The sequence below is a fragment of the Podarcis bocagei genome, assembly GCF_964188305.1.
Source record: "Podarcis bocagei genome assembly, chromosome: 3".
NCBI classification, from domain to species: domain Eukaryota; kingdom Metazoa; phylum Chordata; class Lepidosauria; order Squamata; family Lacertidae; genus Podarcis; species Podarcis bocagei.
Window position 1 is genome coordinate 33,334,999 of NC_138127.1, and position 23,704 is coordinate 33,358,702.

Consider the following 23,704-nt stretch of genomic DNA (forward strand, 5'->3'; position numbering starts at 1 on the left):
GTAATCTTGTATGGTCTTATAAATTTAGGAATATATATAAAGAAGCAATATGGATATTCATATTGGTTGATATATTCTCTATTTGCTTTATTGTTTTTTTAAAAAACCTGAGCAATATGTCTATTATTTATTATTATTATTTTAAAATGTCTGTTTCATTGGGATGCAGTGTAGTAAACCTATTTCTCAGGACCTTGTGTTTACATATTTTCACATTTGTTTTTAGATCCAGAGATAAAAAGACTTATTATATGTGAAACGTAGTGCATATTACAGCACATCCTGAAACCTAATACAAGTTCCTTCCCAGAGGACAACAGTTTAACAGCAGAAGCATGAATCTTTGATCTTGGATATCCAAAACTTCCTTCTGTTCTTACTGGGGGAATCAGAAGTCATTATCACATTCACAAGTTTTCGTTTCGAAGAAGGGAGATTTATTATCCTAATTATGTGGTTATGGAACGAAGAACATTTATTGCCCAATTCAAAAAAATCAGTGCTACAAAACTACAAAGCACTAGCTTGGTTGTAAACATGTTGACTTTCAACAATGCATAGTCAATTCATTAGCAAGTTCTACAAGACCAAGAAATATCAGTAATATTGATGTCGCCCCGTTGGAGATCTATGGAACCCACAGAAGAGGAAAGCATCTGCACAGCTGATGATGGGTTGTACAGTTCTGAGTTTGAGGAGGCAATGTTGTAAGTCATCCTGGTAATGGTTTTTTTTCCCCTCAAAAGCCCACCAAACCGGTTTGACAACCCATGTCACACCCAGATTGCCTATTCTTCTCCCTCTCTCACATGACCCTCCTCACATCAGAGGCATCCAGGCCAAAGGACCATCTAATCCAGTACCCGGTTTTCACACAGTGGCCAACCATGGGAAGCCTGCAGCAGGAGCCAAGTGAAATAGCCCTCTTCCCATTTCTGATACAGATTCATTCTGCATCCAACAGTGGAGGCAGAACATAGACATTGTAGCTAGTAGCCCATAATAGCTGCCTCCTTCATGAATGTATCTAATCCTTTTCAAAGCCACCCAAGATGGTGGCCATCACTACCTCTTAAGGGAGTAAATGCCATCGCTTAACTAGAGTTAATTCTCTTTCTAACTCATTTTTAATTTTGGGCATGAAACATTCTGAGAATGTAAACATTTAAAAATTACCCTGCTAATGCAAATTCAAATAAGAGCCATTGTTATCCTACAGCACAGTGCAGTGTTAATTTTCTTGGTGTGTTGTGGATTTTTAAAGGGAAATGCAGTTGCAGGGTATTAAGATGGTTGTAGCAGCTACGTTTGGGGAGAGGGATTCATTTCTGTCCTACCCATAGAAGAAAATAGGATACTTGCAGCAGGGGTTGTTGTTACTGTACACACAATACCCTCACATTGCCCAGTGCACTATAAAGAGGCCTTCCTGTTATAATGACACAAAGGATTTTTCTACGTAACTTATATAAGATTTATAGATTCATAAAGAAAAATTAATTGTAAGTTAATTTCAGGGTCGGCTTTTGTTGGTTGGTTGTTTGCTTGCTTGTTTTGTAAAGCACATTGAACCAATGCCATTGTACATAAGTGGTTGTGTAAGAATGAAAAATTTACAGAAGTACCAGTTTTCAGAATTGCTATCCAGTGCTTTTTCAGGAATGTAACAACACACCACTAAAATCTGAGAAGGCTAAGGAAGAGTACAATCATTCCAAGCTGCATGATCCATCAAGGACCATGCAAACTGTTGTTGAAGAATATAAGCCAACATAACTCAATTGACTTCATTGAGAACAAATTGTCTTTAAAACTTTTCAACGTAGCTGGCTCTGGACTGAGCTTTTTCAATATCCCCCGACATTTAAATCAAATCTTGACTATTTTCCTTTCCACACAGGAAGCATCCCTAATTATCTTATGAAAATCCTCTGATACATATCCAGTAAATTAACTACTGGAGATTGGAGGCTGTTCTATACCAGCTGGTATTTCCTGTGCTTTCTGGAAATGATGCAAGGAGAGTCTTTCTTGTGGTATTTTGATATTTGTTTTCCTAGCCAATCATAGGAAGTGGATATTAAAAATTTAATCCATTCTATACCTCAAAAGAGAAATCAGCTCAATTGGGGGGGGAGTTATTAATTACATTCCCTTTCTTCCTATCACCCAAAAATAAAATATCTAATATTGTTTCCATATATGTATTGCATCTGCTAGAATGGAAGTAGTATTTGTTCTCTAATTGTTTAATCCTGTGAAGTGTTATACACAGAACATTTTTAAAGCACATTCAATGCACATACTCCTTCCTACCCCTACCCCAAAAAGAATCATGGGAACTGTAGTATACCCTTCACAGAGCTACAATTCCCAGCACACTGAACAAACTAAAGTGCTTTATGGATATGGTGCATACACAGGTAACAAAACAACAACCATTCTGAGGAACAGTCATCAAGCCACAGTAGCACCCTGAGTTCCTGGGTTGTGTAACATAAGAGTGAGCATATCTCATCAGTTCAGAAGCACAAATCAAAGATGCCAGATGCAGGCTGCAATCCTACATCCACTTATGAGAGTAAGTCCTTTTTAAGTAACTGGTTGCCATATAAAGAACTGAACATACAATAAAGACTGCTTCCTGCTATGGAATAGCCACACTTTGTTCACAGGGCAGCTACACAAAACATCTCCTCTTATGTTTTCCCTCTTCATTTTCCCCCTTTCCCCCAGAGCACAGAGCATCTGAAGTTTTAAAAACTCACTTGAATAGTTGCTCATTGTCTTCAGCTGCAGACTAGTGGCTGGCAGCTACTTTTTCTTTTTTACTAAAACACAAGCCAGATCCATTTAGAATTATAGAACTCTTGAGTCCAGAGATTTGTTTTTAATACCTGAACTGAACTGAGCTGTGGTCACAGTCCTTACACACACATGTCCCATGCCAACTTTCTTCAAATAAATTTGAGAGGAGTGAGTCATTTTGTTGCTGCCATTGTTAAGCAATTGAGAGTCAGAAATCCTTCTTGATCTAGTGCATGATTTCCACAATTGCTGAACAAACTGCATTTGTTGAAGTGTTTATGTCTTTCTATTCTAAAGGACCAGGCTGTAAAAAAGTATGCTTTTGAAAAAGACGTATGAAAATAAAATCATCTAAAATGGCTCCAATCCTACAGAGACTCCTGCTGGTGGAGGGAGTAGGGAAATTTCTTTCCTGCTGCAGCTGCCTCCCCTAACAAATTCTGATCTGAAGGATTCAGATACCCTCCAAAAGAGTGTGGGAGGTGGTGCTGGGGGACAGGTAGAATAAAGGGTGGGAATCTCTGCACAATTGCATCCAATAAAAACATAATATACGAACCACTTTCTTCACTTAGTGATGGAAAGAACCATTTTTAAACAGAGAGCTGCGTAGAGTCAGCTCAGGCTAGGAGGAAGTCATGTTTTCATTTTCAGCATCTAAAGATAGATGCCTCAAACCTTTCTAATTCCTTCCTTCTCACTCTCTCCTTTTTCAGCAATCCATCTAGCTTTCCTCAGATCTGGCAATGACAAAGTTAAAATTAGCAAGGATAATTCGATCCATTAGAAGCATATGTGGCTTGATTTACAATTGCTGTGGTTTAGTGCGTCCTTGTGGGTGTTGCTGTCAAAGGCTTCATCACTTGCATCAGTGGGATTCTTTGGAGGCAACACCAAAGCAGTTCAAGAAACAGATCCATGTAAGAGCAGGTTCTGAAGTCGCTGGAACTACGGGGAAGTGAACGTCAGCACACTTTTCCAGCAGATAACTGAACCTTCGCTTCAACGTGCACACACAGGGTTGCCCTGTGGCTGCAGAGGCCCAAGAAAGGTCAATCTACCCCCATCACCGCCTAGAGGAGATAACATCCCCCCTGATGGGAAGTGGCATTTTTCTGCCATTCAGCAGGAAGGGAAGAGCACCAAGGGAAATAGCATTTGTTTGTTTCCTTTTGTCTTTTTCAGTGTAAAATGTTAACTATTTGTATAAAGCACGCAGAGGCTTTGGAACGGAGCAGATACAAATAAAACATGAGCGATCTGCCTGCCTACTTGTTTTTGTATGGGCTTTGACAGGTTCAACAAGTTCAACTTTATTCTAACAGTGATGATTTAACCACAATGCACAAATGCACAATAATGCTCCAACAACTGAAGATCACTGTTAGAAAAGTTAAGAGTCATTCCATCTGTGCAAGGAGACAGGTCTTGGGGAAATCTTTGCCATCATTTTTATGAGTGAAGCTTCATTTCCCCCTGAGTGAAGAATCAAGGGTTCTTTACGTGCAATCCCTACATTGCAGGCGATTAGACTTAAGGATCCTTCCCAACTCCCAACTTTGATTTCAGGGGTGGGGAACCTTTTTAGCCTGAGGGCTACCCTTCTAGGCAACTTCCCAGGGGTCACATGCCAGAGAGAGAGAGAGACCTAGAGAGCCCCCCGGTTTGAGATTCCCCATCCCCTCCATATTTCTAGCTAGGGTTGCCATATTTCAAAAAGTGAAAATCCGAACACAAAAGCTTTTCTAAGGAAGATTGGATTGCCATACGTCCAGATTTTCCCAGACGTTTTTGGTGATTTCTGCCCAGACACTGCTTCCGACTGCAGTATTCTGGGTATGTCCACAAAATTCTGGATGTATGGCAGCCCTATTTTTAGCAGCTGCCAGTCAAGCTGCGAAGAAAGGGGACTGTGCTCTTGCTACCTAGACCATATATTTCAGACACATCCAACACACATTTAAAGCACACTACTTTCCCCAATGAATCCTGGAAACTGTAGTGTCCCCTTTCCAAAGAGCTATATTTCTCAGCACCCTTAACAAACTACAGTTCCAAGGATTCTTTGGGGAGAGTCAGGTGAATTGGGTGTGCTTGAAATGTGGTGGAGATCCGCCCTAGTTGCATACCACCCTCAATATGATTGCCAGTTCTTGCCATAAAAGGCCCAGGATTTGTGCCTGAGAAATACTTGCAAAACTAGCCCTAGACCTCTGAGGGTATATATGCTGCATCTCCTCTTTCTGTGTGCATTCAGGCTAGAGTTTCCCTATGTGTGTGCACAACAGCTGTTTAGGATACTAAGCTCTACAAGGGCTGGCAGCAGACGTCAGCGTTGTTGGACATCTGCCAGGGCTCACACTCCTGCTTGCTGCCTCTACAGGTTCACCCAGAGTCAGCCTGCCTATGAGGCATAGTGAGGTGGCCTCCTCAGGCAGCACCCCTTGAAGGGTGGCACCTCTAATCGGCCACCCAACTTTGCCACCCATCTCCCCAGCTTCTAGGGCAGATAAGGACCAGCAGTAAAGATCTGTGGGATGCCTTCCCTCCTGCTGACTTGGTGAGAGGGGAGGCGTTCCATCACCCAGCTTTGCTGCCAGGCCGGAGGGGAGATCCAGAATAACCTCCCCACCTCCACCCCCCAGCGGTGTGGCCAGGTGAAGTCCTTACGAAGTTTCCCACCACACTATAGGGGTGGCAGCAGGGCATTTTGCCTCAGGTGCTGAAACACTGGCCACCCCTTGACAGTTCACCTGTCCCCTCTAAGAAAGTGAGCAGTAAGAAGAGCAAGGAGGAGAAACAGCAGCCTCTTTTCACTTTGTCCTCTCCTTCAAGGCAACCATGTCATTTAGGCCCAAAGAGAGATGGCAAGCCGAGATTCCTGTGCTGCAGGGGGTTGAATTAAGTTACCCTCGAGGTCCCTTCCAACTCTACAATTCTAAGATTCTAAGTAAATGGATAGTGGTGGTAGCAGTGAGGAGGGAGGTGCATCCAGTCAAGGAGGAGTCCTTAAGGGCCTTGGCCCGTAGACGTAGAGCATCTGACTCATCCTCTCAGGACGAAGTGTCTGGCATCAGCTTTGGGCTAGGTGTGGAAGCTGTGCAATTGCAGTTGACTGGGAGGTCTTGCACAACCAGCCCACCTCCCCTAAAGATCTGACTTTTTGTGAGAAGAAAAGTGGTGGGGGAAATGTGGGGCAGCACTTGTTTTGACAAAACATCATCTGGCCTCCCCACAAACAAAGCTCATTCATTAGCCAATGCCATCTAATCTCTGCAAACAAATCAGGATGAATGCTCAATAGACATGTCACCTGGTAGTGCCCTGAGTTCTGCCTGTAGCTAGAGACCCCTAAGATGGGTTTACCGTAATTTTTTCCTTTGACTTCTGTTAATAAGATGGGGGAAGGATTTATGAGTATTTGACAGTGGTGGTGTAGTTCAGATCCCAATTAAGAGGGTGGGAAAACTTATTTTAATGGATAAAGTTTCATCTCAGGGTTTGTCAGGCCCGAAAGGAACATCTCAGCCTCTTAGGTTCAATTCATCATCAGTTTTAAAGCTTTTTGTACAGCCTTCCTTTTCCCATCAAAATTACTGAGCTGGATGCTGGTAACTTCTCATTTCCTCTAGTGTACGGAGAACTCTGTAATTTATAGTATTGCACAGATGCTAAAGTATATGGATCACCATCCTGTTACACATAACTTATGCTGTCAGTGGAAAATAAAAAGATAAGTGCAATCCATATTGCAAAAGCACCACAGCATGATAAATTTGCAGCCTTTTTCTAGGTTATGCATCATTTTGTGGAATTTATATTGCTGTTGCAATAATGTCTGGTGTACGCCATGAATAACTTTGTGCTAATTACATTTGGATTCTGAAGCTGAGACTGTTTATGAAGACAATATTATGGCACCCTTGATTGTGGCACTAAAATAGATACCTTAAGTGCAAAGTCTGGTGAATGAGAGGGAAAAACCCCTAAAAACTAAAAGCTAAACAAGCCTCAGAGAGAAAAAAAAGGCTTTCACAAAAAAAATGTTCATTAAACTTTCTCACCTGCTTTCCCAAGCAGCACATTCTGGAACTGGTGACAAGAAAGTTAAACAATCATAATCACAATAGAGGTAAAAAGTCATGTAAAAACAAAACTGTTGTAAACACAAGTGCAAGCATAGTAAAATGAAATTGCGGATTAACACCAGCGATGTCCTGTGCCGATACTGAGTTGGTGGAGAACACAATCTTGCGGGGCAGCAATCTGAGCAGCAAGTAAGACCCATTGAACACAGTATGGCTGAATAAACATGCATAGGATCACACCATCTTTTAATTTGAAGAGCTTTTTGCATTTATTTCCTTTAAACAGCAGCCATTTGTGCCAAGTTGCTCAAAAATTCTCCTGAGCAGCAAAACCTAACTGCAGCTGAATGGAAACCATGTGTCTGTATTTAAAAGGCTCGGTATTTTATTTGAAAAAAATATTCATAAATTATATTTTAAAAATTATTGATTGTGTGGCTTGGGGATATTTTATTTTCATGCTAATTGCACTCCTTTAAATGTGCATTTTATATTTGACTTCCTTTAGAAATGTTTTCTTTTGAAACGTTAAGATTTTTTTTTATTAACTTTGCTGTGTTAAATGTGCATTCTGTACTTGATCACCTTAGTAATGTTTTATTTTGAAATCTTTAAGATAATATTTAGTTTCCTGTTAATTACGTTGCTTTGAATGTGTATTTGGCTTTCTTCTGTAATGTTTCACATCTGATGTTTTAATGTAGGTTGTAAACCACTTTGAGATTTTTATAGAAATGAAATGAATAATGATGATGATGATGATGATGATGATAATTTAGTCATTTTAATGGCCAGGGCATCCCCCATCAAATCCTGGGGATTTTAGTTTTGTGAAAAGGCCAGAGAGCTGTAAGGCCAAGACTACCCTAGTCCTACTCAGAGTAGGCCCATTGGAGTTAATGGGCATGGTTAGGTTAGGTTCATTCATTTCAGTTGGGCTACTCTGCGTAGTATTTAGCGGATTACAACCCATTATCTTGTTTACCCTTAACCGCATAAAAACAGATGTTAGCAGCTAAGCATTTGTCAGAACCATAAAGAGTTGGTTATCTTGCTACTACACTGCTCAGGTAATGCAAAAGTGGGTACAAATTTGCTTGTGTTGTCAATCTAGGCTCAACACTTTTGATTTACTACCATCTTTGTAAATATTTGAGCTCTGGTTGGAGAATGCACAAAGCATTGCTTTGACTCTGGTTAAACCAATACAGCACAATTATTCCCTTGACATCAGTGATACATCTGAGTAAACATACTTAAAATTATACAGTTAGCCTTAGGGGCCAGAAATTTTGCAGATATGTATCTGGAACCTAGAGTGGTGGACAAGCAACTAGTATTTATTTAATAGCTTTAAATGTTAGTGTGAAATGATCTCAGGGTGGGTCACACCATTGAGAAACTAAATGCAACTGAGCAATAAATGCCAATAAATTCTACTACACTACACACTGATCCCTCCAGCTGTCACACCCATCATGCTAGCCAACATTATAATTGCAAAAGACTGGGTGAAAGAGAAATGCTCCCAGCTGGCACCAAAACTAACTAGAGCTAGTACTGAGCTACAGTTACCTGGACTTTATGCGGTGATGATGCAACCAGGGGGCCGTCTCAACTGATCTCAGATTGTTAGTAGGGTAAGGAGATACCAGTAAACTCCTTCAGGTTGCTGAGTTCTATGCTGGGTCTTAAATAGGTCCCATCTGCACTGTACTTTTAAAGCAACATGATACCCAAAGAATCCTGGGAACTATAGTTTGTTAAGAGCACTGAGGTGCTAAGAGTTGTTAGCAGACACTCCAAGTGTCCCTGTTTTCCAAGGACAGTCCTGGATTTACAGAAGCTGTCCCAGTTTCTGATTTGACACCCAGAATGTCCCGCTTTTCCTTAGAACGTCCCTATTTTCATTAGAGAAATGCTGGTGGGTATGGAGTTATATGACCCCCAAGCAATTTGAAGGCAGCCCTGTATAAGGAAGGTTTTTTTAAAATGTTTAATGTTTTATTATGTTTTTATATATGGACAACCCAGTCAGGTGGGAGGGGTTTAAATAGTAAAATTATTATTATGAAATGGGACATCCCTATTTTCCTTGGAGAAGTGTTGGAGGGTATGTGTTAGTAGACTCTATTTCCCTCGCAGAGCTACAACTTTCAGAGTGACTCAAGAGTCAATCCCTGATCCCAGGGATTGGTGGAAACTGTAGGTTTGTCAGTAGAAAATGGAATTGCCTAAAAACTCCCAGCACCCTTAACCAGCTACAGTTCTCATGATTCTTTGGGGGGGACTCATGACCATTTAAAATGATATGATACTGCTTTAAATGTGGGGCCTAGGTTTCAGAGGAGCTGCTACCTCTTGGAACAAGTGCTTATAGGCACAGTTTTATATTCTTAATATAAAGTACCCATACTAGAGAAACAAGTCACACCAAACTCAGTGCTGACTACTGATGTATGTAACTTGGGTCGTGATCCCACTACACATCCATTTTTAGTGTTTTAGGGCAAAGGTTACAGCATTCCTAGTATAATAATGTTCAGAACCAACCTTTTCTCTCTATTTGTAGGAGAATCTGCCTGCGCAGAGAGCTGTTGTCCAACCTCTATGACAACCATGAAGCTACTTCCTTTTCTCCTTCCCTACCCCGTGCGGCTGTGCTGAGCGTTGATTGGCTGGCCCTTGTGCTTTGAAGATTTAATGGTAAATAAGGAATTTTAATTTCATTTAAACATAAACAAGTCATCCACATCAATAACCAAAACAGAAATTTGTCTGTCCGGAAGTTTCAGGAAATTAATTGCTTTTAGCAACCAAAATTCCTTCCTTCCCCACCCACCATTCATTTCCCTGACTCTGGCATGTTACAAATTGTAATTTTTCACTGAATGCTTCATTTGTAGGAAGGCTACTGGGTGTTCTGTTTAAAACACAAGCCCTCTCTCATGTATTGCCTATCATTAAATGAACTAGCAACAATTGCAGCACATCTTACCAACGTGGTAGTCTAAGATTTAATTCCAAAACAAAGTGCTGCATTATGCAAGTTTTGGGGGGTGTCCAATAAAAATAGATATTGGTGCCTGGCAGCAACCAAATATCTTGTGATAGATCGTGATGCCTTTGAAAACATCTTCCATGACCAAATGAGTACAAGACTTTTCCCTTCATCTTGTACTTTACGCTTTTCTTAAGAATATTGATGCCATTATGTTGGTACACAGCTTCTTTCCTTTTAGATGAGGGCCACAGACACATTTCTTTCAGCCATAAGGAGAATTCTTGGGTGGAATGATATAAATGCATGCCTTTCCTCGACAGCTAGAGGTCATGCAGCTTAATGGATGACAGAGCCTGAGCTGTAAACTAGGAAGTCCTGTGTATGAATCTCTCCTCGTTATGAGATCCTTAATAGCATTACTGTGCAATCCTGTACATACATCCAGAGAAGTACGTCCCATTGAGTTTAATGAAGCTATGGAATTTCATCCTTATGCAACTCACTTGCACCTAGCTACTGTAACTGGAATCTGGAAGGATAATAGCAATACTACCTTACAGGGGTTTTATAAGGATTTGTACACACTGAACGCCATATAAATGCTAAGCGTTTTTAATAAGTTACACCAGTTAATTTTGCAAAGCCAGCTGCATGGTCTGAATACTGTCAGCTTGCAGTTGTGCTCAGGGACTCTTTCCAAAAACAGTTTATTTTGAATTTTTTAGCCCTCAATGAATCAGTTGCCCTTTCATTCAGAAATTTACCCCGAGTGTCATTTCAGAAGCAACCTTAATGCAATAACTACACTTTATCTGCAGTTATATCACAGGCTTTTGATTCTTACTTGAAACAGTTCAGCTGAATAACAGAGGAGGGATTTGAACAAGTGCTTATTTATTTTCTTTTAACCCCCACCCCCTTTAGATGGTTGTTGGATGTTTCCACATCTGCTTGTCTTTTTGGTTGCTGTCTGTGTTTTGAAGAAACATCCAATATTTTTTCAATGATCTCATTACATTTTGTATATTTCAAAGGAAGGTTGTTGTCGTCGTTTTATTTTACTTTTTTATCTTTTGTGGACAGCTTTGAGGTTTTTAAACCATCAAGCGCTGTGTAAATTTTATTAAAGAAATAAGCCTTTTCTTAGAGAACCACCCTTTTAAATTACAAAAGTCAATTAATGCCTATGCTACAGGCAATTACAACTCTACAATACACATATTTAGTGCATTCGCACTTTACCTTTTAAAATGCATACGTTAGAGGGAGACATCCAGCATAATGCAGCCAGATGTCCCTTTGCATAACAGGGCTTCTCCTTCCTCTTCTCCCACCTGCAATTCCAAAATCTGCTCTGGGGGTGGGATTTGGGTTCTCTCTGGAGCACTTGCAGATTTGGGGCTAATGGAAGGATAAGAAAAACTGAAGGTCTCATTGTGCAAATGGACGCATGTTGCACGATTAGACAGACATCACTGGATCTTGCACAATATATCTTAGGTGCTTGCCTAAAAATGTAATCAGTATGGTGACCCTAAATGATGCTGAGTGCATCAGATCTCTCACACTCTGTTTGTACAGCTTCCAAAGTAAGTGGTATTTGCCTATTTCCAAATGAACCTTGAAGACACTATATGTTTTTTTAAAAAAATAATTAAGGAGATTTGGAAGCAGGAACACACACTAAAGAAAGCTACCGGAAATCCTCAGAAGAAGCTGAGAATGGTTTCCTGATGGGGCAACTGCATTTTGCCAAGATACATTTTTAAGTTAACTTTGGAGTAAGCTCAATTCAAGCTGCCATATGGAATTACTCCGTGCCGCAAAGCTGGCCCAAGAACAAATATTATTTAAAATATATATTCTGTATGAATTCCTCCAACGGTGATATGTTTGCATTACTCCCACATGCTATCAGTTTCCAACAGTAAACATCATTCATATTCATTCATAATGGAGAATCATGAAATAACGAAGTTGTGCTTGTGCTGGGTTATTTTGACAACACTACAAAGCAGAACCATATTAAGTTATTTGCCTCAAAGCCTGCTGGCACCTGCAGTTTAGCATATTTACTACCATACTTTGGAAGATTGATCACAGGAAGCCAAGCTATCCCTTTAAAAAAAATCAGAATCAGCTGTTTTTCTTCAAGCAGCCTGTCTGATCATCGCCTTCAGAATAACCGAGATGTTTCTTTTGTGCTAAATGCATTTATACATTTGGAGTCCTAGTAGCCTTAGGCATCCCCAGTTGCTACTAAGATAACAACCCTCCTTTCAACTTTATCAGTAATAAACAAGTTAGGAAACAAACTGACTCTCACCCTTGCTTACCATAGTTGTGGTGGCAGCTCAAAGTAGACTCTCTTAACTGTAGAGACTTCTTTGGAGTGGGCTCTCAGTTAGATAACAATGGTATTGCTTCAGAAATATTTTCCCCAACAGCCTCAGGTCTAATTTAAAATCTGTGTGAACTGGGTTGTCTTAAGTTCTCATGCAGCATAATCATAACTGTGGCCTGGGCAGAAATCATATTGTAAACTAATACTGGGCACACAGTTACCTAGTTTAGATATGACAGAAGGTGAGTGAGATGCTGCACAGGTAAGTATCGTTTGCCTTTATGCAAAGGATAAGGGTTTAACTGCAAAAAAAATCAAGAAACCAGACGGAGACTACATATTGGTAGCTGTATTTTTTAAAGAAAAATTTCTTCACATAATAAATACATCTTATACACATTGACTTCAAATTTACTTCAGAAATCTATTTACAATATAAATAATTATAAATGGAAACAATTTTCAAGATATTGGTGACATAGCTAAGTTGGGTTTCCTACGTTACATTCCAAAGGAGAACTTCAAATTACAGATGTTATGCTACAATGTCACTAGAACATGAACATTGCAAGTCGTGGTGTTTGTGATGTTGGCAACTTTGCACTTTTGCCATACCAGCGAGTAATCCTTTTGGCCTTCCTGATCCTAAACACATTTTCTTCAGTTTTACAATTTGCTCTGAAGTGCTCCGCAGAGCTTCCCCATTCACTTCAATGGAGGACGTCTACATTCCTTTACATGCATAGAGCAGCCCATTCCATTGAGCTATCGGAAATGCCTGTGAGCGCAAAAGGAGCTCAGTATGTGCCTTAGAGTGCTGGATCAGACACATTATCATATGGGATAAAAGACCTTTTGATTTTGGTGGAACTCCAAGTAAATATGCTTATAGTAATCACCTTATTCACTGAACCTGAGCATGCTTATTTGGAATTGATTTCTTTTAGAATGAATGGGACCTGCTTTTAAGTCAGTGGGTAGAATTCGGCTGGTCCTCCTGTTGCTGTTGCTCCAACAGAAGGCATCCACTACTGGAATACGAGGAGGGGAGGGTTTTTTTGCTGATGTCCCCTCCACCCTGCAGTCCCCACAGAAATCTGTTTACCATTAGCAGACGCCTCCCTGATGAATTCAAAGCCCATGCCCTTGCGCCAATGGAATACCACCCAATTGGTTTAGAAACAGGGTGTCTGCATATCCGTGAAAAAACAAAGCAAAATGCATCGTTATCTTAGAAGTGCTCTTGGATGCAGTTATGTTTGACCTTTAAAAAATCCCTTTAAGGAAAAATAAGACCATTTCAATACTTAACAGAAAATAGTTGTGCATATTAATTTCTCTTTTCTTCTTAAAGTAAAACACTGTTCTTTCATAATAAGCTTATGTAATTGCTTGCTTTTAAGAACACTTTTTTCATTTGAAAAGTAAGCCACATGCATTAAAAATAAATAAGAGTTTGTTTTTATAAATAGCTTAAATGACTACAATAATAATTGAGCATATTTGTTTTCGCTGTTAAAAAGAGAGGTTAGTAGCAGTGACTAGAACGGGACACTTCAATTTTTCAGCCCAATCGTGGCCAAGCTGGGTGCAATTAAGGGTATTATTTCAGTGGCTTAAGTGCACCTAACTTGGCTAGGACAAGACACTTTGGCTTGGACTGTAACATGTTCCATTCACAGAACAGGACTCTCCTGCCTTCTCCTTCCCTCTGAAGCCCTCACACCCTCAACACACATACAAACAAACAAAAAAATGGGTTCAGAATAGAAGAGCACATGGCTAGGCAACTGCAGCAGAAAGGGTGGCTACCAAAACTGCGTAAGCAAAGGCATCTAATGCTCATTCTGCCACCTTCTGAATTCCAAGTCTTTGTCTTTAATGCCAGCTTTACTGTTTCCTATGATGAAGAGTGCCACAACTCATAAATGAGCCATCTTTCATCAGCAGGTATATTCTTCCCATCTGAAGCCAAGATTAAACCATAAGACTTTTCTGTCTTTGAAGTGAGCATCAGCTGTCCTTAGCTTGTCCTACGGTAGTCTCCATGATAAATACACGATATTGTTTTATTATGCAAAATAAAAATGCATTGCAGTGCCTATTCTGCAAAAACAACAAAAGCTTCTGAATTTCTCTATCAAAATATTTAATTTTCTGTTGAGGCACATTCTGGAGGTAACAGTCAACCATAAATAAAAGAACAGCCTCAGATAGATGGCAGTTTATGCTATTTTGATGGGAATGAGTAGCCTTGCTGTTTTACTTGCATTGTTTCCAGATTCTTGGAAAGATCAGAGGAAAGCCATGTGACGAAATAAGAAAACTTTTAAATGCATAAACAAATAAAGTAATATAATTCCTATCAGAATCACCCAGGCCAGAGCTAAACACAGTCTGTGGTTTTCCTGGGAGCAGATCATTCTACAGAAGGCAACTGCACCAAAACTATACAGCAAACATGAACGTTAGAGGAAACTGACTGCATATAAGCTCAAAATCAACAGAAAGGCTGGATTTTGGATTTCGTGCTTTAATTTTAAGTGCATTTTAGCTCTGGGGATAGATTCCAGGTTTTGGCAGATACATGAAAGAATGTTCAAACTGTGATGAAAAACACTTGAGTTTCAGTGAAAAGAAAGCAAGTGTCCAATTAGCAAAAGAAAGCAAATAACCATTTAGTTGTTGTTTTAAAACAAAAACAAAACCAAAAAAATCAAGCACCCCCCCCCCCAGGAAGTCTTCCAGATGAGGAAGAACATCACGTCAACATGCATTTTGCAGTATTTGTTAAGCACTCCAAAATCGTAGCACACGTTTCAACTGATTTGGAGCATTGAATCTTAAACCAAATACCCACCTTTTGGGTGTATTAATGCACCATTTCGCAATATTAATTGGGGGTGGGGGCATTAAAGCTCTGAAAATAAGACCAAATTCATTTATGCACAAGACAGCCTATTCTTTCAATCCTCTCCTATCCTTTTTGTAAAATATGCTGTACAACAGCATGTAATTTTTATTTAAAATTTGATAGAACACATAACCATTTAAAATTAACAGGTGGCTGTTGTCATAACCAGGCAGAGGCATTGCATAAGCACTTCATTGTGAAGAGATCTAGCTGAGGCTCACGCATATGGACTTTCTAGCTTAAACAGCTGCACCAAATGGATTACCTTTCAGGTCTTAAACAGACTCTAGAGTGCACTATCGGACTCTGACAACTCTTGTTGGGATCCATAGAATCTCAGCTTTCTTTTTTTCTTTTTATACAGCACACTGCTACCATAACCCTAAATGAATCTACACTGAAAGAGGAGAGTGGGTAGAAGGTAGATTTAGACTGCAGCATCATACTCTTCAGACATTTGGACAGAATGTGCAGACACTGTAAAACCTTCCACCCAGAGCATACACATGGATGCATCATGTAAGATCTAACCCAGCACAACCATGTTTGCCAGTGGCACTTCTTCAGAGTGATTTATGTAAGCAGTATGTGGGTGGGGGGAATGGGCTGCCAGACTCATACTGTGATCATCAAAGGCTGTATTCAGTAACATGGTTGTATCACATTAGGCATCACTTCTTCCACATGGCTGGAAGGGATACATAGAATCATAGAGTTGTAGAGCTGAAAGGGACCTTGAGAGTCATCTAGTCCAATCCCTTGCGATGCAGGAATCTCAACTACATTATGTGGAGCGTTTTAGGGGCTCTGGAGTCTGGGCTAGGCACCTGTCACAGGGATTTCAAAGCTAGTCAGAAGCATAGAGGATACTGCATGATGCAGAATATCATAAACACAGTCCAGTCCAAAGCATCATTACTGCAGTGCTGTTGTGAGTGGATTTCACACTTTCGGCTATGAGGAAAGGCTTAGAAACATCAGGGCATAGTATGCTAAGGACCCAGCATACTTCCAGACTATCACAATTTTTGAGTGGGATTCAAATACATCCTGGAAAATTCATCTTGCAAAACACACTCCCCCCAAAGATCAGACCTTTTCTAAAGGAAAGTGATGGGGCATGTAGTGGAAAGTGAGGGATAACACGTTCTTGATGCAGTGCCGTCCTACCACCCCACAGACAAAGCAAGATAAATGCTCATTAAATAGCCAACATTGACTAATCTCTCTGGAAGATACCTCAGAAACCAGGTGGCAGTAATTCACAAAGCTTCCCGGTGTCACGGCAAAGTTGTGGTTGATAATTTTAAACATTAGGAATAATCGAATCAATACGAGGTCTCATGATTAGTCCACTTGCTTGACCAACTCTGTATGTGACAGAGGAGGCATTACACTGTGTTGATACTTGTACGATAGCAAAACATTTTCACGGCAACCATTGGGGCCTCTGCATAAGCCCCAATCATTCCCAAAGAGCTCTCATGGGACCATTGAAAGTTGCACTTCACTGGCCTGTTTCTTATCATCCCTGCCAGCTTTGATGCATTTTCAGAATTTTCTGAAACTGGGCAAGGCAACCATTCTCCACACTTTTGCTGAATTTTCCCTCCTTTCTCCCCACCTCCAAGTTGTGTTTCTGTTTTTCTGACACACCTGTGTTTCTGACCCTCAGCCTCTCTAACATCACTTCTGTTGGACTTTTCCACAATCCCTTCTATTTTTTTAGCACAGGTAGGATGAGCTTTTGGCCCTTCAGATGTAGCTGAATTACAGCTCCCATCAGCCCCAGGAAGCCTGGCCAATGGCTAGTGATTATGGGAGTTGCAGTTCAGCACCATTTTGGAGGGCCAAATGTTCCCCTCATCTATTTTAGCAAATCAGGAAGTTCTCTCTCCACATACAACTCAGTCATTCTTAGACCGAGGACAGGGCATGCCAAGTTGTGGGAAATGAATTATGTTTGAATGCTCTTCCTTTTCTTGCTTAACTTCCACTATGCTCTATCTTCTACTATACTCCTTCCCAGAATGTAACCATTTCCCACAAAGTGATCACAATCTGATACTCCTCTCCTGTATAACTATGCAGTTTCCAGAAGATTGAAGGGACCTATGTGCAGCAGCACTCAACGTCCTGACATTGCACAGGGGCCCCTTCTGAACATTGAGGGGGCCCTGCCACTTCAAAAAAATGATTGGGGGCCCCACGGTGCCCCAGGCCCCAGGAGTCAATGGCCTTGGCAGTTACATCTCTTCTGCTACTCCAAACCAGGATAAGAATGGCTCATCGCCCTTCTGTCTCTCCCTTGTCACATGACCTCAGCAAGTGGTTCTCTTCCTGTCTGTGTTTGTTGTCCAGCAAGTCAGATACCCATATAATAGCCAATACCCTATCAAAGAACCACACCGGCCCTATAACTTTTATCTAGCAGTCCAGTGCAGTCACTGGAGAAGCAGGACCAGCATAAATATGAAACTGCACAGATAGCTTTGCTTTAAAATGGGGGGGGGGCTGCATTTCACTTTCTTTTTCATAGAAAGAGTGCATAGCAGTTTTTGTCTTATGAGGGTGTGGCAGGTAGCCAGAGGCTTAGAAATTCAGTCACTCTCTCTACATCCTCATACATTTCCACACAATGAAAAATCTGCCCCTTTGATGTACCCCAGAAGCTCCCAGAATCGTTCTCCACCACCACAATGTAGCATCAGCTTTGTGATTCAACTGACTACTGTAACCTTAACTGAGACCAGTGCATTTTCAACAGTAACTTAGATAAAGCAACACTTCCCCAGTACCTTACAAGTATTCTCTCTAGTGCATTGTAGTTTTATCAAATGCCAGTAACAGCAAGGGTATCAAAACATGTGTGCCTGCTGTTACTACTGCAAAGATATTTTCCTAGCACAAACTTTTTTTAAAAAGAAGAGAAATGAAAAGGGGGTTGGGAAACACCCATCAGCTCCCATTGGTTATTATAACAGATGTCCCCTTATGTCCCTGTGCTGGATCTTGCTGCATCCGTAGGTGAGACGTCACATCAAAGTGTGACCCATTGCAACCCAAAGAATAGTTCCTGATGGTTTCGCTGTCGTAAAGGTGCTCCAGAGCATATCCTGTTAGCGTGTATGCATGCTTATCAAAGTACTGCCGGTGGGAATTGTAATAGTTTGGGGATTCTGCTGAGCTATCCCCTGGAGTTTGATGAGGCGACACTTCTGACTGAAGGCAGTCCTTAGCCAGTATCAAACTGGATTTAGAAATTCGGTCAGAATTGGGGCTGCTTATTCTAGACAGTGCCGTGGGGCTGTTGTCATAGTCATTGTCATGGGGGCTCATCATCTTCCCATCTTGTTGCTGTGTGTGTTCGCAGGGAGATGTGTTGGTGACACTAGGGACCCTGCAGGCATCTCCTCTCAGCTGTTGTTGCTGGTGGTGGTGGTAGCTTGCAAAGCAAACAGAGTGCTTTTTCCCTGCTCCGTTAATGGAAACCAGCTGATCGGGAGTCGACTTCCGCAACTGCAGCCTGTTTTCTTCTTCTTTAATCATTTGCTGAGTCGCTCTTATGAGAGTCTCAATTTTGCTGGGCTCGTGTGGGCTGCCCTGATACTGCTCAGAGTGGTATCGGTCACCTGATTCACTAGCAGAACCAGGGTCTGGGGAACTGACAACACTTTCTTCATCCCAGTGCCCTCTTCCTAGAAAGTGGGGTAAAACAAAGGAGAGAAGCAATCAGCAACGGGCTGTACACAATCAGAGAACAGCAGAACATTCAGACCTTATGCACGCCCAGTGGGAATATAACTCTTATAATAACTACAAGTCTTCTGCAACCATGAAATGGTGAAATTAAGCCTCCCCACCACCTGTTTCTTTGACCTTGTGACCAGTTCACAACACTGAAGTATCAGCAGAAGGGCACAACTGACAGAACTCCCCTGTCACGGTCCAAGTCAGCCTTTGCCAACCTAGATCTTCTTAGGCTCTAGCAACCTTCAATCCCAGACAGTATGACCAGTGGTCAGGGACTGTGGAATCTGTAGATCAAAACATTGCACCAAGTTGGGGAATTCTGGTTTAGACTCTAGGGCAGAGGTGGGGAACCTGTAGCTAATGGGTCACTCTAGGCCCACCAAATCAGCTGTCCAATTTGTCCCACAAAGTGATTTTTGGCTGGCCATGACCGCCTAGCACACACGCCTGACATCAGGTGTGGAACAGGTAAAGCCACAGCTGCCAAAGAACAACAAAAAACGCACAGTTTAGAGTGGACTCCTCATCATTCTTTTGTTCTAGGCTTCTTGGTAGTGGCACCCTCCCTGTGGAACACCCTCCCTTCAGATGTCAAGGAGATAAAGAATTACACAACTTTTAGAAGACATCCGAAGGCAGCCCTGTATTGGAAGGCTTTTTTATTATTATAATTGGCTTGCATTCAGCACTATTTAAATTTTGCACCAAATACAAGTCCCATTGCTTTCTGCAAAGATCAGATCCACCTGATGCCATATTATGGTATTAAATGATTGACAGGGGATGCCCCCACTTGTCAAATATGGTCAATGAGTGTAAAACTTCATTTCTGATAGAAAAAATATTCCCTAATTTTAAAGATGCTTGACACTTCAATCATGGTCACACTTTTGGAAGTCCTACTGTGCAAGCAGAATTAACTTACAAGTAGCCATATAATTTGTTGATGTTAAATGTGTTCTTGTTGTATTTCAAACATTTTTTTTATTAATTGTATTTTATCATGTTGTTTTAAATGTTGAAAGCCACCTTGAATCCCAGCTTGGGGAAAATGTGGGCCATAAATACATTACAATAATTATAATGCAGAATAATAACAATTGACTGGCTGAAATGGTCCTTTTAAAAATCTGTCTTTCTCTCTCTCTCTCTCTCTCTCTCTCTCTCTCTCTCTCTCACACACACACACACACACACACACACACACACACACACACACACCAGTGCCCTGAATATTGATGGGTAAAATCAATTTTTCCAAATATAATGTATTTTGTTTGTCATTCTCACTAATATCTAGTTTCCAAGAGTCTTTTTTTGTGTGAGATTATGAGGGTGAGCAGTGAGTTTGTTTGGGCTCTGGGTGAGAGCCAGGAGGCTGAGAGGGAGGTGTATTAGACGGAGAAGATGTTGATTTTGGTCTGTATTTATTCACAATTTGCATTAATGTATTATTTGTTTATGGAACTGTATTTTTGCAACATTTGATTGTTGTTTAAGTTGCCTGTTGCTGCTACTTTAGTTTTCTACACACGATTTAGAATTATTTTTATATATTAAGTGGTAAATAAATTAATTATTTTTACACACACTTTCCCTTAATATATGCATTTTTGTAACCACTGGTTGGTTGGAGAACTGCATTGCAAAATTTGGATACGTGTGACTTTTGAAGGATGGCTGTGTTTTGGTGCTCACACAGTTTTGGAATGTCTGAATTGGATAGATTCACCTTTAAATGTGACCCAAATTGAAATTCTCCCCCATCCCTACTTCCAGGTAAGGTGCTAGTCAACAAACAGACCACAGATATCTCCTAACTCCATTGTTAGGTCCATAAATGGTCAACTTGAGACCATTCGAGGCAGGCCTTTCAAACCCTGGCTCAATGTTGCTACCACAACCTGCCTTCCAATACATTTACCACTTACCGTGAATTCGGTGTATGGAAGTTATATGAGGCATGCTGTTTTCATAGGCTTCTCTGCTCTCAGGAGAAGATTTGGTTAAGGGAAGGCCAGATCGGGAACCCCACCACGCTTCCCTCCCAGACTGTGGTGTGCCAAGGAAGTATCGGCCGGCCTCACACCTGCTGCCTTCACAGGCCTGAGTGTGGAAGTGTCTGTCATCAGCCAACCTGGAATGGTCAAGTGCAAAACCATAGCAGAGAGCACTGCGGTCTGAGTATTGTCTATAGGCACAGGAGACATCGTGATGCTGAGAGTTTGGCCTTTCAATGGGATCCATCAATTGTGGAGAGGCAGTGTCGGTCAGTGGGCTGCCACCCCACTGGCTTTCATGGTCTGATTCAGATCTTTCTGTATGAAATCCAGAATACTGCAATACAAAGAAAAAGGGGGAAGAAGACATTAACGGTGGGATACGGTCTAAGAAGCAATTTGATTTACTGAAAACTCGGAACCCAATTCACAAAACAGAGGAGTTAGAACTGAAGAAGGACTAAGACAAGTTGCATCCATAACTAGGCTGTGAATCAGAATGCCTGCTTTCTCACTGCTACATAGCACTACAAAGCTTTCTGCATTGAAACTAGCGCTATTTTTCAAGAAAAATAGGTGCCAGAACTCATCAGGAACACCTCCCTTGCTCTCTTATAATACCAATGACACCCACCTGAGAAGTGCGGGAACTGAGTTCCGGTGAGTTCCAGCTGGAAAAAAACCCTGATTGAAATCATAAATGTAAAAGCTATAGAAGTCAAATGGGACTGTTTTTGTCTATTCAGCCACAATCCCAATGGCCAAAATCCTTTTAAGACTCCATGAAGTGGCATCAGACCCACTGCCATCTCTAGCCCTCTCCATATAATCCCATGTGATGCAAGAGCTTTTCACAATAGTGCTCTGTTGTGTCTAGTGATACTGCTGTAACAGCAACACCAACTCACTCTGCTTTATGGGCTTACTGTGCCAATATGATGTTTCAGTTAAACTCCACAAGCTAAGAAGTTTCCTTCTTAGTTTGATCTCCACCCTTAATACTTATTTGCTGGCTCTCAGGTTTAAAAGTGGCAAATGAAGACACCATTTCCCAAGTGCTTATAGAGGCCAGAAAACTATGTTTGGGCAGTCATTTCCCCCTTCTCACCTGCAAACACTTGTTTCTAAGTTTATTGCTTCCCCAGAATCCACAGCCATGTACGTAAAAGGCTCTTAAGCAGAAGTTTTTTAGGAATCACTGGTATTATGATCACAGTGCAATTCTATGTACATTTGCTGAAACACAAGTTCAACTTACTGGTAGTTCAACAGTAGTATTCATGGCACTTCTAGACTGTCACTATTTTCTGGTGGAATTCAATCACATATTCAGGTTGTGAAGTTACAGTTTGTTTGTTTGTTTGTTTGTTTGTTTGTTTTTAACATTTGCTTCTGGTGTACAAGTATCTGAGGTAAATAATGCTAAAGTCTTCCATAACAAACCCACTTCCCAAAATATAATACTTTTTGCAATAAGGAGAGCGGTGGGAAAATGCACCAGAAAGTGTGAGATAACAATTGCTTTGATGCACCTTAATTTCACCTCTCCACAAACAAATAAGAAGAAGGTGGAGGTATATTTGGGGGCAGGAAACCAAATTAAGTTCTCATGAAGAAGAAATGAAATCAAAAGAGAGGGGGAGAAATATGAGGCCAAAATAGAAGCATGCTCTTGACCAATTCCAACCATATTTGGAAGTGGTTTCTTCTCATTTTCCTCCTGTCAACTCTTCTACAGCTGTTAACATGACTTGTCTAGTCAAATTACAAGATAAAACTTGGGACAAACACTAAGAGCTTATTTGGCCTGGAGTCGCTCCTGAAATCAGTCACCACTTTCCAAAACTAAAAGGACTACTGGCAGTAAAGGAGCACCAGAGAGTTCATATGATCTATTTCTGATCATCTCCAGTCAGCCCAGTTCTTCCTGTTGTACTGATAGCTTCCAACGGGAGGGACTGGCAGTTCCTGGAACAAGAGTTGACATCCAGTGTGCTTATCCACTGTGCCAGCAGAATGACAAGAGATGGGGGAGTGAGCATTGACCAAGGATGGCATTACTAGAAGCATCCATAGTGCTTCATATTAGGGACAGCTTGCATTGTGTTTTTGCCCTGTTGCTTAAGCACACAAAAGTTGCAATAATAGTACTGTTTAAGTATAATGCAAGCTGTACTTCACCAGCCTCGATCTCATGTTTAAATAAGTGTGCTTTACCCACATTTATTTTGGGGAAAGCCATGGGGTACAATCTGGAATATGGTCTGATCTGAATCAGAAACTCCTTGCCAGTTTTCTGCAGGAAGTCACCGCCTACCTGACTGCTGTTTACACCAAAGGCGCTCAGCATAGGAGCCAATATCTGCCCCCCTGCAAAGCTGATGGGCATTGCTATTCAAATGGCATGTGTCATTGATTATGCAGGGTGGGGCTTACCCAATATTTCATTCAAGTTGGCACCCTGGTGCTCAGACTTCTAAGCGCACCCTCAAGAAGTGTTTTTTTTATTGTGCATTCATGATTATTTGTGCTTGTGAAGCTACTGAGGCAGTCACACATGATTTTGCTTTCAATATAGTTTGCAAGTGCAAAAGTTCTCTGGTGGTCACACTGTGCATACCCCAAAACCTCCTGCTAAAACCTCATAGCTTATTATACCCACAAATGTTCTGCTCTATCTTTGTCCTGCATTTGTTATGCTATAGCAGCTCCTCCCTTGGGGGAAAAGCAATGACAAACCTAGACAGCATCTTAAAAAGCAGAGACATCACCTTGCCAACAAAGGTCCGTATA

General features: G+C 41.0%; 1 protein-coding gene across 2 annotated transcripts in view; it reads right to left on the minus strand.

The window, feature by feature from the left end:
- Nucleotides 1–12,584: 12,584 nt before the first annotated feature.
- SIM1 (SIM bHLH transcription factor 1) overlaps nt 12,585–23,704 on the minus strand; it is a 62,100-nt gene continuing 50,980 nt past the window's right edge. For both annotated transcript variants that reach the window (XM_081186996.1, XM_081186997.1), the window contains 2 exons: nt 20,843–21,248; nt 12,585–18,856 (listed from right to left, as the gene is read on the minus strand). In XM_081186996.1, the coding sequence (XP_081043122.1) occupies nt 18,117–18,856; nt 20,843–21,248 (1,146 nt within the window). In that variant the 3' untranslated portion in view covers nt 12,585–18,116. The remainder of the gene's footprint in view (nt 18,857–20,842; nt 21,249–23,704) is intronic.